We start from the raw sequence: 18,155 nt of genomic DNA, 5'->3' as shown, positions 1-18,155 counted from the left end.
GAATTACAGTTTTGTCCAAAGAGTAAAATTCTGCAGTCAGTTCAGAACATAAACACAGTGCGCTCTTGTTGCATTCCAAACTCTGCTTTTGACATATGAGAATGAGAGAACACAATGGTGAATGGCAGAACAAAATTTTAGCCAGAGATTTGCTCTGACCAAAATGTTCTCACTTGGGGGAACTTAACCCACTTAACTGACTTAACCCACATCCAAAAAAACCAGCTGGGAGCTTGCTGGCCAACTCTCTTAGTTCTCTTGAAAGAATGAGGCAGATAACATCTAGTCTGAATGTTAACTACAAAGACTCACCAGGTGCTCCCACACTGTGCTTAGTAGTCACTACTTCAGAGACATGATTTACCTCAAAGTAAAATTAAAAGACAATTATGAAAACACTATGCAGTAACAATCTCCTCTGGAGAATGCTTGCATAGGTTTCAGTTATCTGATGAAGAGCCATGCTAAGGTGACACAGGAAGATACACTAATTGCTATCTTTACCACAAACGACTGCCCACAGAGAGTGTTTTACTGAACTTAAACAAACCTGAGGTTCCACAAGCTGGCAGAGAGGAGATTTCACCTTTGATGACAGCTCTTGTTGTAAATATTGCCATTTATTTCCCATTTGATCCTTTGGAGTCAAGGTGGGATCAGCCTGCTTGCTCTTTGAATCAGATTCTCCACTGCTGTATTGAGAAAACATTGTCAGAATGGCAAATACTGAAACAGAATAAGTAAAACCAGGTTTGTAAGGTTACTTGTGTAAAATTAATTCCTCTTGCTCCTGTCTCAAAACCAGCCTGAAACCAAGTGTATGGATGATCTTTAATCCAAGCTTTGATACATTTCTCTGGACTTTTCCCTTCCCATGAAACATCCTAGAGGCCTGCTGGCAGCCTCCATGTCTGTAATGACAACATGGGGAGCACAGTCCTGTAGCAAGTCTCAGTTCCATACTGGAAGGCACATGACCCCCATGTCCCCTTTTCAAGGCTGCTGCCTTTGAACCTGGCTGGGTGTGTCTGTGCATTTGTACAGCAATGGCTGTGAACAGACACACCCAACTCGCCTCCAGAGGGGCCTGTTTTAGTTTACAGCACGTGTCAGTCCTGCCTGACAGCCAGACTGACTCTGAACACTGGAGTCAGCCCAGTATCATGGAGGGTGTCACATGAACGAGCCTCCATTCCTCTAGACTGTTGATGGCAGATATCCCCAGTTTCTGCCATTTTTCTTCTACAGGCACCAATGGTATGACTACAAACCTTCAGCAGGTTTAGGCAGTTTCACATCACTGAATCTGGTAACCCAGTTTGTTTTTTCGTACCTTGATTCTGATTTCTGAGTCACACTGTCCTCAAGCTGTGGCTGCATTTTTTCCACGCACGACTCAATAAAGTCAATGAGGCTTTTCTGCTCAGCTGCTTTTACTTTCAGATCCTGTGCACAGAGGACAGCACGAACAGTTATTTGAACTGTAATAATATGAAATGATGATTGCGCTTTTCCAATCACATTTTAAGCGAAATCATTCGGCAATGAAAATAAGAATACATCTGTCAGAATAAAGTGCAATTTTCGTGTAAACATGACTTTGCAAAACAAACAGTTTCCTGCAAACATGTATTTTTATGGCATGTATTTCTGCCTGAGTTGAAGATTTAAAAGCAAAACCCATCAATCAGAAACAAATTATGTAGACATGGAAATTTAAGGGCCACCTACTGCAATCTGTAGACAGAGAGACCGGCAAGGGAAAATGGGGATTTGCTCAAATATGATTTCCATTAGTCAAAAGGAGAGTGTCGAGTGAAAAGTGAGCAATTCTAGCAGCTCAACCTGGATAATTTTCTCCAACTCTTTTCTAATAGCATCAAAATGGCAAAAGTTAATTTTTCAGATAGTAAAACTGAAGTAGTGTGCAAAGCACAGAACATCACAGGATTTTTTTATTGTACTAACAACCACCTTAAAGTTCTTGTGAGTTAGCCCATGGGAAAACATACACAAAGCTTTAGCTTCAAATGCATCTTCAAAAGTAATGTCAATACATGGATTCAGATTTCACAACACATCAGTGCCTCAAGGATAGGAGATTGGAGGGATAGGTGATGCCATCTGAATCACTATGAAACAAGGCAAATGTCAGGGTCCCACCCCGCTTTGCAATATTACTAAAGCTTCTGGACAAGGGATTTTAGGAGTGAAACCTTTCTGCATCCTGACAAACTTCTGCAGAAGCTGTAAATGCAGCTGTTTCCCCCACCCACAGAGGATGTGGAGCAGCCTGGCTCCTGGATGGGAGGAGAATTACCTGAGGGTGCTGGAGACCATTGTGCCAACCAAGTGGCTGTTCGGCAAGGGCAGGCTGGGGCACGCTGAAGCCATCTGAGTGCAGGATCTCAAGGGGCTCTGGGTCCACCCTCTCCCTGTTGTTAACCTGTAAAGAGAGAGAGACCCAGTGGGGGAAAGTTTCCAGACTTGACAAGACAGTAGAACCCCTCAGGAGCAGTTTGGGGATAAGGAAAAGCAGAGCTGTTTCAGACTTACCATACATGGAATCAGCAGCACATGAAACACAATCGCTACTTTTGCAAAGATTTTTGTCCAGTTTCGTTTACTGAAAGTTTAATCCATTCTAACCTGCTGCCAAGGTCCTCACATTTCTCCCTCAACACTTACAGTTGCTTTGTTTTACCTGTTAGCAGATTAGGTGATACTAACCCTCCATTCTTATTGTTTGACCAAATTATAGGGATGTGCAATTTTTACTTATAAATTTGGTCATGTGCCTGGATTCTCTATCTGTCTGCACTCACAGAGGTATTTCAACAGGAGCTTTTACCAGTACTAATTCTCTCCTGGGCCGTGCAAGCTCCCTTTTAGACTGTGCTACTCCAGCCCTGGAGAAAGTGTAGCTGCTCTTACACAAACACATCAGGTGGGCTTCTCTGATCCCTTGTACAACAAAGAGGGAATGAGCTCTGAAACCAGGAGTTACTGTCTCACCCACTGGGAAACTTAGCAAAGACTGTGCAGCTGTGTCAGTCACTGTCCTTGCCATTTATGCATTCTTCAAGGAGAAAGTTACTGAAAGGCCTCTCTGCTGTGATACTATCCCAGACAAACATCATGGCATTTTAAAGGCATTTAAAACCAAATCAAAACCCCAGTCCTTTTCCTATATTCCTTGCGAAATGTTGACTTCTGTCACTGAGCACTTAAAGCAGAAAAGATGCTGTTCAGAGAGTCATTAAAAATCCACTACTTGCTACAAACTGCAAGTAATTATACAGGACTGTAAACTAGAATAATAGCAACTCTGACATTTGTGATTGACTTCTCTCCCTTCCTTGCTTCACATGGTGAGCTCTAACTGTTCTTCTGCAACTACAGACCATTAAAGCATCATGACTCTCACTCTTGGTCTGCACATCATTCATATGCTTTACCTGCTCTTCATTGTACTTGTCTTGAAGCATCATCTGGACATTTTCCAAATTGTGCTTGACTTCCTTCAGCTTCATGGAAAGAGCCTCTGTTTTTTGTTGGTAATCTGCACTATCTCCACAATCTTCCAGTAAAGAGAGGACCTTTTGTTCAATCTCTGATAACCTCACCTAGAAGGGACAGCAGATGATTATTCATTCTTAGAAGTACAACACTCCTCTCCTGACAACATTCTGAAGTCAATGCTCACACCACCCCTGTTTGAAAAGAATAGAAACATACAGGCAAGAGAAATAGCTGTGCCTCCCCAAGATTTCCTCCAATATAGACTCTTTTTATTCTGAACAATTAAACAAATTTTTTACAGAGTTAGTCTTAACACTGTTTCAAACAATAGCATCTGTAGGAAGTTATGAAGATATGAAGCAATAAAATAGGAGAGTAGAAATTACAGATTCCATTTGAGTGTGACCAAGAAGACAACACATCTCAGTGTGGGGGGAAAGGCAGTGCACAGACTGCTCACGTCACCCTTTGGGACGAACGATGCTGAATTACCAATGCATAGCAATGTTCCCATGTGTCAGCCAGGCCACTGCAAACTGCTGGGATCTGGTTTTTGATTCAAGTTGCTTTGAATCAAAGTGTATCTCTGCATACTTTAAACTCATGTTTTTAAGGTGAGCGTAGAGACAGGTATCATGGCTCAACTTCAAAGTAATTAACTGTAATAAAAAAACTGCTTTACGTCATACGCCTGGATCTAGAGAATACTTCTCTTTGTTCTATGTGTATCTTTTTGTGTAGGTCTTGATTAGGTTAGAAAATTCTCTTCCACCCCTGAGTTCTCATCTTTACATTGAGCCAGCCAGTTCAAGCCAACAGGAACTGAGCAGCTCTTACAGCTGCCCAAAGCCTGCTTGTTTTCACCAGCTGGAACTGCCCTGTTGAAGCCTGTGCTGACACAAATGCTGAACGGGATCCAGATGCATCCAGACACCTAGGTGCATTCAGGATCCTAATTCCCACAGCACCTGAACACTTGACTGAATCACAGCCTAAACCCAGAGGCACTTCTTGGCAGGGACTCAGTTCCTATTAAAAAATAAAAACGACACCCAAACCAGCAACAAAACAGGTGGAAATGTCTCCTGGTAATTTAAAATGGAGACATTTCGGTATTGGCTCCTTTATGGTGAGTGAAATTTGTTGCTCTAGGTAGACTCAGTGTTTGAAGTAAACTGGCACACCAGACTGGCACCACGGGGAGCTTCAGAGAGGCTTGCCTGCATTCTTTGTTTTAATCTGCACTTGCTGCATGCCAGGACTGTCTCCCACCCAGCCCCTCATGCCAGTCCTGTTTTCCTCCTCCCATTTTCACCAACAGGTACCACCCACTCCTTTTGTTCCACTGCCATGGGGCAAGAGGCTGCCCTAGGAGTAAATGCAGTAGGTCCAAATATCTGAGGGCAGGGGAAAAGCCCCATCTTTCTACCTATGCAAAAAGTGCAAAAGTAGAATTAACCAGCTTGGAAGCTCTTTTATACCAGTCTTTTAAACTACTCTGACAGAAACAGAGTGAAACTGTCAAAAGAAAAAAAATACTCTTTTGTTTCTAGCTGATTTATCATGATTGAGACTAATGAAAAATTGCCTTTCAATAGAGGATTTAAACTATAATGAGCCATGTTTTTGAAAACAATTCAAAGAAAAACAAAGCTTTACAAATACTCCAGAATTCTACCTAAATCCCCTGGATGCATACAGATCCCAACTCTAAAAATAGGTATCTTAACTAAGCCCTTTCAAAGCTGCACCTGAAACTGAAGCCAAGCAGTCACATGTACTCTGCACGGTGTGATGAAGCTGATGAAGCAGGGAGAGAAGAGCAAGCACAGCTTTTCTGCAGACACACCCCCCCAGGGAAGGGTGCCTGGTTTGGATGGCAGCAGCAAACCGACTGCTCCTGCTCCGTCTTACCTGGCAATCCGCAAGCTGCGGCTCCACCACCTGCTGCGCGTGGGGGGTCTGAGGGTCTGACCTCAGGGACATTTTAGTTTTGTCTAGCCATTGTTCCAGCTCGGCAACCTGGGCCTGGTACACCAGGAGGATGGATTCTGGCTCGGGCTTCCCGCCATCCAGCGCTTCCCCTCGAGAGCCCAGGGCGACGTTGGGGACTGGAGGCGGCTGGTCGCTCTGAAGCAAAGCACATGAAAGGAACATGGTTAACTCTCTGGTTTGTCATTTCTTTCCCCTCCCCTTACCGGTGAGAAATGATTAACTTTCACACTCACAAGAGCTCCGAAACAACTCTGTCACAGTGTTCCCAGACTTGGGAAAAAAAGAAAAGGAAAAAAAAAAAAAGAAGAGGGAAAAAAGAAAAAGAAAGGGAAACGCAGCAGCCTGGAGATCCAAGATCTGGTGTAACAGGTTTCCAGGCAGCAATTTGCATTTGCACAGCTATACCTGAGCACGCAGGTAGTTCCTGAGCGCACAGGAAGAGGATGACTCACCATTAACCAGCTCTCCCCCGAGGAGAGATGTTTTTCTGTGGGAGTTATATGTAAAAGCAATGCAGTTTGGAGCTGCAAAGCAAGCTGTTGGGCAATGCTTACAAGCTACCTGTGTGTGTTCCAACAGTCAAATATGCTTTATTCAGGCTCTAGGTCACCCTAGAAAAAAATGGTGTATTTTAAGTATTAAATGTTGGGTAATTCTTCTTATTTGCCCTCCTTTAGGAAGCAATATTGCATTGCACACTTCTGTAATAAGGAGAAGTCCAAAGTGCTTGGAGATAATCAGCAGTTGCTTGGGAGGCTGCACAGGTCTGTATATGCCCCCACACATCCAAACACTGGAACTTAGTAAGTAAATAAAGCACAACACCACAAGAACAAAACTACTTGTATGCTCCAGTGGCTCTAGAGCACACATTCAGGCAACTGACATGGTCAGAGGTAATGTACAAGCTCCATGTTAAAATGAGATTTGGCCAAAAAAAAAGGAGCAAAAATGCATTGTTTCAGCTATCAATGTCATCATAGAACAGTTTGGGTGGGAAGGGGCCTTTAACAGCCAACTAATTCAACTGCCTTGCAATGAGCAGGGACACCTTCCATTAGGATCAGGTTGCTCAGAGCCCTGTCCAATCTGACCTTGAATGTTTCCAGGGATGGTGCATCCACAACTTCTATGAGAAACCTGTTCCAGTGCCTCACCACTCTCACAGTAAAGTAATTCTTCCTAATAACCAATCTAAATTCACTTAGAACTATTACTCCTTGTCCTATCACTATACTCCCTGGTAATTTGTCCACTTGGACAAAAGCCACATCCTCTGCATGTGCCAGAAAGGATGTGGTGACCCAGGCAGGGCTCCCACAAAAAATTGTAGCCATCCAGGTCTGGGGCTGCAGGGAGTGCCAGAGCCTGGCACTGTCACTGGAAGGCAGTAGGGACAACAGCAGTGTAAGGTGTGACCAGCTGGACCATCTGCTCAGCCTGGTGAGGGAGCTGTGAGAGGAAGTTGAAAGGTTAAGAAGCATTAGGGACTCTGAGGAGGAGATTCACTAGTGGGGCCAAACTGGAAGAAGACTGTCCTGGCTGAATAGAGAGCTCTTCCTGGAACTCACAGAGAAATAGAGGATTAACACCTTTGGAAGAAGGGACAGGCAACTCATGAAGACCACAAGGATGCTGTGAGGTTATGCAAGGGCCAAAGCCCAACTAGAACTTGATCTGGTTGCTGCTGTAAAAGACAACAGAAAACGTTACAAATACATCAGCAACAAAAGGAGGGCCAAGGAGAACCTCCATCCCCTGGATGCAGGGGAAACCCAGCAACAGAAGATGAGGAAAAGGCTGAGGTATTTAATGCCTTCTTTGCCTCAGTCTTTAATAGGAAGACCAGTGTTGTTCTCTGGGTACCCAGCCCTCTGAGCTGGAAGACAGAGACAGGGAGAAGAACTAAACCCTCATAATCCAAGGGAGAATGGTCATTGACCTGCTATGCTGCTCAGACATGCACGAGTCTATGGAGTCAGTTGGGATCCACACAGGGGTACCTAAGGAAGCTGGTGGAAGAGCTATCAAGCCACATTCAATCATTTACCAGGAGTCCTGGATAACCAGAGTGACTCAGGAGAGACCTTACTGTTCTCTAAGCTACCTGACAGGAGGTTGTAGTGAGGTGGGAGTTGGTCTCTTCTCCTAGACAAGGGATAGAACCAGAGGAAATGGCCTCAAAGTTGCCCCAGGGAAGGTTTAGACTGGATATTGGAAAAACTTTCTTCACTGAAAGGGTGGTCAGGCATTGGAACAGGCTGCCAAGGGAAGTGGTGGAATCACCATTACTGCAAGTGTTCAAAAAACGTGTAGATGTGGCACTTGGGATATGGTTTAGTGGTGAATATGGTGGTGCTGGGTTAACAGTTGGACTTGATAATCTTAGAGGTCTCTTCCAACTTTAACAATTCTAGGATTCTATGATTCCAAGAGCTGAGGATGCTCTGCCACCAGTCTGTTTTTCCTGGCCTTCCTGGAGCATCAATGTCTCCATATACTCTTTTGTGTATAACCTACAGCTGCTGCACACTCCTGCCTTAGCCTTTGCATGACTTCCACAAAGCAGAAATATATATGAGTGTCAATGTCCTTAATTTCTCCTTTAACTGCCATTTAAAAATCCCATAGTTGATGTATGTTTACATCACTCGAACCCCTCCATTCATGCCAGCAGCTTACCTCCTGAAAATATTTCCTTTTGCTCCCTAGCAAATTGCATTTTCAAGGAGAAAAATCAAAATTTATCATCACCTAAAGCATCAAAATATGAAAAAGCCCTGAAAAAGTTGCAGGTATCCTACCATATCATACTGCAACAAACTCCAGCAGCATAACCATAACAGAACAGAGCCTCTACCCACCAGGTAGGTCATGCAACACACTCAGATGACCTTGTTCAGCTGTTTCAGGCCTTGAAACTCACCATAGCCAGACTGCCATCACCTGTGCCAGGGCCTTCAGTGCTCTCCAAAGTTTGCAGAGATGTTCCTTCACCATGTTTACTGTGCGATTCAATTATTACATCCTCATCCTGTAGAGACAGAGGAAACAGTGGAAATATTTGTGTCATTCTTAGTGGAGATGTGGCACTTCAGAAGGTGGTTTAGTGGTGGACCTGTTAGCATTAGGTTTACAGCTGGGACTCACTGATCTTGAAGGTCTTTTCCAACCTACATGATTCTATGATTCTGTGATCCATTGCTTTGTTGTGCTAGAGAAGCCTCAAAGAGCAGCAGCCACTGAACCTATCCTGGTCTTGGCCCAAAAGTATTCACAGACAGTTTTTTTATGCCTATAACACTGGTGTAGAGAAAAGCAATTGCACCTATCACAACATTATTGAGACACCAAGAAGAACAGAGCAGAATGGAATCAAAATTGTAGCTGACTGGTTGTCTTAGACACTGATTTTCTCACGTACCAAGAGAATCTCTTCCACAAATCATCCCTCACATTTTAGAGACTTTGCAGAAATTAGGGAAACAAATCACTGCTACTAAACATGTATTTTTATCTTTGTGGGGTTTGTATGGCTAAAAGGAATTAGAATCACAGAATCATTTAGATTGGAAAAGACCCTTTCAGGGGTCACTGGTCCAACCAATATGTGCAACAGAAAGAGATTTTAAATGGTAAAATTTAGTGTGATATGGAGGATACGAATAAGGCAATCTTGTCCTGCATTTCTACAGTTCTCTTCCTTTGCAGACTTCAGCAATACCTAGGACTTGTGCAGATCTTTTCCACAAAGATGAGTTCCCATCCCCATGGAGATAAACCTGAGTGCATTACCTGAACAACGCCATCCGACAAGGTACCAGAAGACCAAGAGGTTGCACTGTCTTCCCTGTGCCTTTCATCATCTCTTTCTGAAGGCCAAAAGCTTGCATCTTTCTCTGTGGCTGGACTTCCCTTTGAAAGCAGTAACAGCTCAGCTTTAGCTTTTGAACAGGAAGCTCAGATATTCCTTCAGGCAATGTAAAGTACTGCAAACTTCTAGTAACACCTTGCTCTATTTCTGCCTTGGTTATCTATCTTTATTTTGTTTCCCAAAGCTCCCCTCTTTCCTTGCTCTGTAGCTCTGCTGAAAGATGAATGGCAGCTGGATGACACTGATAGTTTTCTCTAGAGACCTCAGAGTATTCCCATTTTTTATACTATTTAAAAAATTAATAAAAATACCCAAGCAAGAAATAAACTTTCTCCTATCCTATCCCCTAAAAAGTCCTGCATGTAAAAAAACCTGCACAGTGGAGGTGTAGAATCAGAAACCTTAAAATTGAAGTGCTTGGATCAGAGTAGTGAGGCACCACTTCTATCCAAGCTGTTTGGACTTCTTCACACTGTCTAGCCATGGATTTTTTTTCCCCTGAAAGCAGGGAATCTTTATTCCCAGCTTTGCTCCTCTGCAGTTCACCTGGGCATTCAGACTCCCTAGATTCAGAGCAAGGTGTTGGACAGTGTCTCACAGTTTCTCCCATTTTCCCAGAAATCTATCCTATTTTAACCTCATTCCCAATAGCCTGGTCATACCCTTTTTTCTTAAGCTCAAACACAAAAATAATTTTTATTGTTTCTTTTATGTTTTAGCAATTCAGAGGCTGCCTAATCCTGTCTGAAGCCCACCCCCACATATGAACATTGGTATTTAGGCCCATATTTTGCCACTAACACTTCCATAAAGGGATTTTCACTGTATAAGCAATCCCACCAAAAGCAGAATCACACATCACAGAACGAGGTGCTGTGTAATAATGGCATTGGAATATTGGTAGGTTGGCTTGAGTGTAATATCTTTGTGTCCTGCAGTGATAACAGGTATCTCAATCTGTTCTGAAGTACTTCATATTTACACATTTTTCATAGTTCATCCTCTACCAAAATCTTCTATCTTACATACACAGCTGTATATATAAAGATATATACTGAACTCACCTTGCTGTGGAAAGAACAGTCTTCTGATTCTTCATCTAAAGAAGGCAGAAGAGATACCACTCCTCTTTTTTTCAACTACAAAAATACACAAAAAGAGACAACCCAATTAATCATGACAAGAATACTAAAAGCCTCTTCCCTTCTGCCTGTAAACGAAAAGAAAGTTACCACTTGCGGTCCACTTTTGGGGAAGCACTGAAAATCTGGCACCCTACATTAAAGTAACTGAAAATTGCAGGTACTCAGCATCCCTGAAAACCGGGACTTGATGCTGTTAAGTTTCAAAATCCCAGATATAATAGGGACAAATTTATTTTTGCTCCACGAAAATAATTTATTGAAAATCCCAGAACAACTGATTATCCACGAAACTACACATCAAGCATTTCGCTACTGATTGTTTGATACAAACTTCATGTTGAATCTGCTCCTGATGAAAAATAACCACAGGCACCCTTCTCCTAGCTTCTCTTAGAAATGCATCACACTCAATCATTTTGGGGCCACTCAGAAGCACAAAGGGGAGGAGAAACAGTATTGATTCACAGCTGCAGGGGTGCTCCTCTCTCACACGCCACTCCTCCAGAGGAAGAAGGGTTATTTACCTTCCCTCTCCAGCTCTCAGGTAAATGATCACTTACCTGCTGACCAGAAACATCAGTCCCAACTGAGTTACTCTTTGCTAACACAGAGGCTATAGATTCATCTGCTGATTCGGGCACGTCTTGCTGTAAGCGCTGGTGAAGCTCAGACATGGAATTCTTCATCCCGGTAAGGATATCTTCCTTTCTTTGGCACAGCTTTATGATCTCTTCTTTTACAGCTTCCATTTCTCCCTAAGGAGCAACAACATCCATAAGCATCCATTACTCTTACTTAACCAAACAGCAATGTAACAGATGACACCAGTGATGCATCTTACTGGGATTGGGGCTACTTCCCCCTTTTCCTTTTTCAGGGCATTGGGACAGTTCCCCATTGTCACTGCAGCAGATGTCCAGATACATGCAAAACGGCAGCAACAGATTCAGCTCAGGACAGCACTTGCCACTTGTAGTGCACAAGCTGGTAGTCTGGAAGGAAACTGTGGCAGGCTGGAACTAATTCTAACTAGGTCCTGCATACCCAAGGGAACACTAGTTTCCTTCAGGACAAAGGGAATGCAGATGGGTTACATTACTCTGTGTGTCACGGCAGGTGATGTTAACTTCCAACTACCTTCTCTGGAAAAACCTGACACTAAGTAGTTAGGATAGCCTTGATGAGGGCAAGGTCAACAACAAGGGTAGCTCAGGGCTGAGTCTTTGCTGAAGTTAAAGAAAGGAAACAAACCATTTGATGGGTTTTAGGGACATGTCTAGGGACAAAACTATCCCATGTCTTTGAATGTCATACTGGGAGAAATGGTCCCCAATAAAGCGCAAGGAAAATATTTAATGTTCTGCAGGGACTAAACAATAATCCAAGTAACTCTGCACTAACAAAGGGGGAAATAAATCTGTCTTGGTCTCTGTCCTGGCCATGACAATTGCTCTAGCCAGTGTTCTGCCCTTAGAGTTTTCTGCTAGGGCTTTCCTTACCACCCAGCCTCCAGGTGAGCAAAGAAAGCACAGCAAATAACAGAGTAACACAGGGCAAGGAATATATTGCTCTACTCTCTTAATTACAAAAAGTGGGCTCTTAATTACTAAAAGTGGGCTCTCTTAATTACACACTGGGCTCAGCTGATCAGAGCAAGCTTTGATGCTGGGCTTGAAATCAGAACAGCAATGACTCCACACCATGCCCTATCATTAATGATGTTATGCCAGTAATAATCTGTAACAGATGAAAGCAGTAAGACTGCTGGTTCTGCCTTGACTACAGCTTATTCTGTTAATAACTCAAATGTGGTGGCATGACAGGGAAGGTGGAGGCAGAAACTCCAGCAAATTTTAAAAGGACATGGGAACTCTGCTTAGACAAGGATGTTTTTCTCCTTTTGTACACTCAAAACCACAAGATAAAATCTCCCAAAGGTAGAGGCAAGAAAATGTCATTGGAATGAAGAAACGGCCATCCATGACAATTAGGCATATTTTTATAAATGCCCACTAAGAACAATATATCTGTTTGTTTCATTGCAGCAGGAGGCTCTCCAGCATACATTTACCCTCTACTGTTTTTCAAACTTAGTCAGCCATAACTTCCCCAGAAACCAAATCTTTATTAACATCACTTCTTTATCTGAAACCTCTCAACAAGATGGGCAGTTCCATCGCCCACTTCTATACATGCAATGCTACAATTCTGAGATGAGTTGTCTGCTAAAACAAGAGCTATTAAACAGAAAATCCCACACTCAAAGACAAAACCAAGTAAGAACCAGGAAATGAGTCATGCTTAGTACTACATCAAACCTCCAGCACCCAACCAGCTGACAGCAGAGCTACCATGTACTTAGGAGCCTACTGAGTGATTACAGTTATTAGGCAAGTACAGTGTAAGTGTATCAACTTTATTGTGACTGACTGGAAAAAACTGAGCATTACAGAGGCACTTTATAAGTAGTTATTACATTTAATTAGTAATTTCCTGGCTTCTGCAGTGCTGTCCTTAAAACACATCTTATTTTTGCATTAACAAATTAATTCATCCATTACAGAAAGATGCTGACTGCAGGGAGAAAAGCAACACATGTTTATCAGTTGATGAAAACACACTGCAGCAGTGAGGAAGGAAAAGAGTCTAATGAATTTAACTCTAATCAGAATCCCCAGAAGTACCATTGCATAATCAGTAATCAGAAAGGGACTCAGTTCTCTCCTTATGCACTATCCCAAGCTGCTACCTCAGGAAAATTGGTGGGATGCTGAGCACAGGTGAGTTATCAGTGCCACAGATTGTTTCACCAAAACAGCTGTCAGCTGACATGAAAACAGCACTCAGCTTTTCTCAGAAATTGATATAGGTACAAATGACACATCAAAATCAATAAGGAGTATATTATGAAAGATATACCCAATTTGCAAACTAATATTAACTGTAATGGCATGGCCACACTATGGCATTCAGTTGTCTGCTTGACTCTGGTGGGGAAGGCAAGTACACTGCTATTTCTCAGTGCTCTGCATCATCATGATTAGTGTTAGTCAGGACAAGTAACACACATGAGAGAGAAAACAATGAAACCCACCTCTGGACAGTGAGTCTTCTGAGCCTGTGGTTGATCTTCATGTGATACTTCAACCAAGTGGTTCTTTAAGAGTTGTTTCAACTTTTCAATTTCTTGCTCACATTCTTCTGTTTTCTTTACAGTTTCCTGTGAAGTAGTAATCTCCATAAATAAGTTTGAATTAAGGAGTACAGAAACAAACTAGTCAGTAACACAGCAAAGATGAACTGAAGAGTAGTGAAGCCTCCTTTGCACCTCTAGTTACGTGTAACAGAAACTGTGTTTGCTCTGCTAACTTTGCACAAACTCACCAAGTTTATTATTCACTTGCTAAGGACAAACAAACTGCTCTATCCTCAAGTTGAAGTATGGTGGATTATTCTGCCTAGAAGCACATCTTTGCTTACTCCAGAGTAGAACTGCGAATTTGGCTATAAAACGGAAATAGAGTATATTTCATTACATTCATTACAATTTAGAAAAGGTTGGGGGGAGGGAAAAGAGAGAAATTACAGTATTTCGTATCAAGTTAGAAAGCCTACATGTTTTTTACTGGTGCTGAAGTCCTTACTGCCAGCTAGTTCTGCACTGACCAAAAATGAAATGTGCTGTACACCAGGCAGACACTGCAGCTCAGAGAATAAGCCAACTACAGTATCTGACAATTTGAATACTTCCCATAAAAATGATAAGTAGTCCCATCATGTGAACTTCCTCTTCTTACTTAGCTTATTACTTAGGTTCTTACTTGGCTTATAGGAAAACATATCATGTGTTATAAATAGCTAAATTCACTTTTACTCATTTGACAGTAACAGCAAAATCTCATCGACCCCCAGCTTGACTGTTTAGGGTAATCTCCCCACACACTCATATTTGTCAATCACAGCCTGTCATGATGTGTCTGGTAATTAAGAAATTGTCACATTTATAAATCTGAATCTTTTGTGAAAACACTGAATATGCACAGCACTTGGTGGCTCTGTGTTTTCTGACCCACAGGCTGAGAACCAAAGACTATCTAAGGACTGTTCCTCAGGTGTTTGCAAAAGGTAATGAAGAAACAATGAAGTCAACAGGCTTGAACTTACTCTGCTGATAGCAGCACCTGAACAACCTGAGAGGTCAAAAATCTCACTGCAAAGTATGCACAGATTCTGACTTTCAGAGCAAAGAGTCTCTCCTCCTACGAACATAACAGAGCCATTTCTTCAGTCACTTCTTCAAAAGAACACTCCCTCTCAAGAAAATGCAGACAGATAAGATTCTAAGTAATCATTATTATCTTTCTTAAAGGTTTTAAAAGAAAGAAAAACCTATTTTCTTCAGTTAATAAAAGAAAGCCAAATTGAAGAGAAAGATATTTAATTATGGCCTATAATCTTAGTGCCATAGATAAATAATCAGAGGAGGAAAAAAACCAGAACAGGTCTTCTCCTGCTCAGTTTTAAAGACCTTCTAAAAGGGAGATTCTCTTATTCACACCTTCACTTCCATATGAAAAGGAGTGTTTAGTAATAGGTTGAGTACTACCTCAACTTTCCTTGGCTAACTAAAGAATATGAATATTTTGTATACAGACTCCAATGTCTTCCGTCACAGGTCAATATGTGATAGAGTCATTTGCCTGAAGATAACTCATCTGTTCCTGCCTTCCACTCAGGGACAAGAAAATCTGATTTTATCCTTTATCCCATACACCAAATGATACCATATCTGTTGGACTTAATTTCTTCCTACAAGTGTTACCTGTCTTTTGAGTTATTTCCTGCTTAACATTAGCCCTTGACTTTTCATATCATGGTAACACTAGAAGACCGACCCATGGAAAAGGCCCACCTGCCTTTAGTGTATTTGTCTTGGAAGAGCTTAGTGAAAATGAGCTCAGTAAGCCAATGGATATGCAAATACTGCCACTCTCTCACACAGAAAACCAGTAGAAGCAGATGTGGCTTCCAACTCCTCTTCCTGATGACGTTATTTAGGTGTGGTACTTAACAAGCCATAATAAAAAACAGAGGGCAATGTTCAACACAGATCTAAGTCACCGAAAATCCTGCCCCAAAGCACTTGCTATACCCATTACAAGTTTTGTTTGTTATATTTTTTCAGGTGTTACAATGCAATTTAATCATACAAAAGTTACCAATGCAACATCCCATTGCGTCATCCACAACAAAAGATGGGCAAACTCATCCACGTACTGATCCCCAGGGAAAGAAACCCCATGTATATATTTCTACAGGAAGCTTACTATCTTTTTGATGCAGCACTCAAAATGCCATATTTTAATAGCTTTATCCTTTGTTACATCCTAGCTGGTATTAGACTTGTATTGTAATACTGCTGCTTTCAAACCATTTAACTGCACTGGAAAATCTCTTTTGCACAGTTTGATAAACTAGCTGCCAAGAATTGCAATTTTTCCAATCTGTATTCTCACAAAGAAATTTCACTCAGCTACAGATTGATGGATGCCTACAAGGTAAATGCAAATGCTGAGCAAAGAAAGGTTACAGCTCTACAAAAGGAGAAAAATCTAAAACTTGACCTAATGCTCCACACAAACCAGTTACAAGTGTCATGATAACAATTCAATTGCAAAGTACTCTGTTTCTGATGGTTTTAAAGTGTTTTGAAAATTTTCAAGTATTTGATCTGGTAACTCTGAAAAAGGTACATTTTACCACATCCATTTTTTCAGACCTAAGAAGCTGTATGGATTAAAAAAAAAAAAAAAAAGGGATCATAGGGATCATACAGATCTCATATAGTCATTGCTTTTTTTCTGAACTCCGAGCATGCACTAGTCATGTGGCATGTTTTCAGTTTTTTCCTTTGTGTGGTGCTCTTAATTTCACAAACTAAAGATCAAAGATGGACATTCACATTTTAGCTGACACTTGCGTCTGCCTGGCCTTTGAAATGCCCAGTTAGATGTTCTAAAGCCTTACTGTAATAGGTTAGGAAAACCATATCAGCAAAGAAAATGTAACCTTTTTCTAGGTGCTGCCGTCATCCTGCTAAGAAATGGATGGGCCACCTGAGAATTTTCATACCTCTGCTGACGTGAGAACGTGCGTAACCCAACTCCAGGTTGCCTCCAACCTGGGCAGTGGAGTGTGACAGGCCCTGAATTGAAACCTTCCTGAGCTGGTACAACCACATCGCTCAGTGAAGTGCTGCAGAGAGATTCCTTCAGGTCTGGAGCTGTTCATAACCCTCACTGCCCTGAGTTAACACTCACTGACCTGCTAGCACTGCCTTCTTCTAGGGCCATGCGCCACACCGATGCTGTTACATCACTTCTGTTCCCAAACCTGGTCTGGCCAACAGCATCTCCAAGCTCCCTGTCACATGTTGGCCTACCTCAAAACAATGAATTAACCACGATGAAGCTGTAGGAAATGGTCACTTTCCTGGCTTACTGATTTGGATTAATTAGTAAAAGGCCTTCTGCTGTCAGCTGTTTCTATATAATGGCTGCCAACAAGAATTTCCATGGTAAAGATGACTTTAAAGACTTGATGTAGACACCTACATCTAATACTGGACTTCACTCATCAGTGCAAACCTGTGTCATAAGACACCTGAGCCTTCATTTCTTCTACAGTATGTTAAAACCACATGGTGTCAGCTGTGACTGAATAGGAAAACTGAAATGTATTTCAAGACTACTGAGTGTGCTTTGTTGCAGTATCAAATGAAACAGGAAAGAAAAAAAGAACAAAAAAAAAATCCCCAAAACATTACATAGAAGATATAATAGGCATAATTATATGTCTGTAATAGCAATATTGTTTAAAGATCAAAATTACTATAAAGTAAAGGTGGTTTAGGTGACAAGAAAAAAAAAAAAATCAATTACCTCAAGTAGGTAATTTTGTTCCTTAGTAATTTTTTCTAATTTCTTCAATTCTCTCAAGAGTTTTCTTGCTCTTTTGAAGACTGAGAAAGGTTGCATTTTCATCGCTGGTAGCTGAAGTGCTTCTTCATATGACTGTATATGAACAATAGTCTTCTGCATGGGACCAACATGCTCAAGTATAACCTGTCAGGATACAAGACAGACAATGGATGTGATACTGAGTTAGAAAAAAAATCAACATCGAAAATTTATACTACTCTCATGATGTGCAAAAGCTCTCTTTGGTCAGTTTCCCATTTCAGAGGAATATTTTTATCCCCATATGGGCCATTCACTTAAGAGTTGGACTCAATGATCCCTGTGGGTCCCTTCCAATTCTCAATATTCTGTGATTCTATGAATCTTCGAATAAAGAAGTGAAAATCCACAATGAGGCTGTCGAAAGCAAGACAAAGATACATCTTTCATTTACAATTCTTTTTTCAGTGTACACATTCATAAAGCTTGCACAGTGACAAAAACACAGTCACATTCAGATTAGGTGCTATTTACTAAGCGGGTCATTTCAAAGTAGAGTACTATTGGCAGTGAAAACAGCTAAAAACCTGGGGCAGTTAAAACAGTTAAAAACCCTTTGATGTCACTCTAGCAAATTCTGGGTTTTGTTGTTTGTCCTGC

General features: G+C 41.6%; 1 protein-coding gene across 1 annotated transcript in view; it reads right to left on the bottom strand.

Moving 5' to 3' along the window:
* The window catches only part of SYNE2 (spectrin repeat containing nuclear envelope protein 2), a 179,849-nt gene that overhangs the window by 66,698 nt on the left and 94,996 nt on the right, over nt 1-18,155 (bottom strand). Inside the window, exons 62-72 of the mRNA XM_027637580.1 lie at nt 17,478-17,660; nt 13,631-13,756; nt 11,097-11,291; nt 10,456-10,530; nt 9,313-9,432; nt 8,444-8,551; nt 5,437-5,652; nt 3,459-3,626; nt 2,321-2,446; nt 1,334-1,446; nt 551-692 (exon numbers count right to left, since the gene is read on the bottom strand). Of these exons, the coding sequence (XP_027493381.1) occupies nt 551-692; nt 1,334-1,446; nt 2,321-2,446; nt 3,459-3,626; nt 5,437-5,652; nt 8,444-8,551; nt 9,313-9,432; nt 10,456-10,530; nt 11,097-11,291; nt 13,631-13,756; nt 17,478-17,660 (1,572 nt within the window). The remainder of the gene's footprint in view (nt 1-550; nt 693-1,333; nt 1,447-2,320; nt 2,447-3,458; nt 3,627-5,436; nt 5,653-8,443; nt 8,552-9,312; nt 9,433-10,455; nt 10,531-11,096; nt 11,292-13,630; nt 13,757-17,477; nt 17,661-18,155) is intronic.

Source organism: Corapipo altera, unplaced genomic scaffold, assembly GCF_003945725.1.
Source record: "Corapipo altera isolate COAL_440 unplaced genomic scaffold, ASM394572v1 23, whole genome shotgun sequence".
Classification (NCBI taxonomy): domain Eukaryota; kingdom Metazoa; phylum Chordata; class Aves; order Passeriformes; family Pipridae; genus Corapipo; species Corapipo altera.
This window is presented reverse-complemented; position numbering and strand designations above follow the sequence as displayed.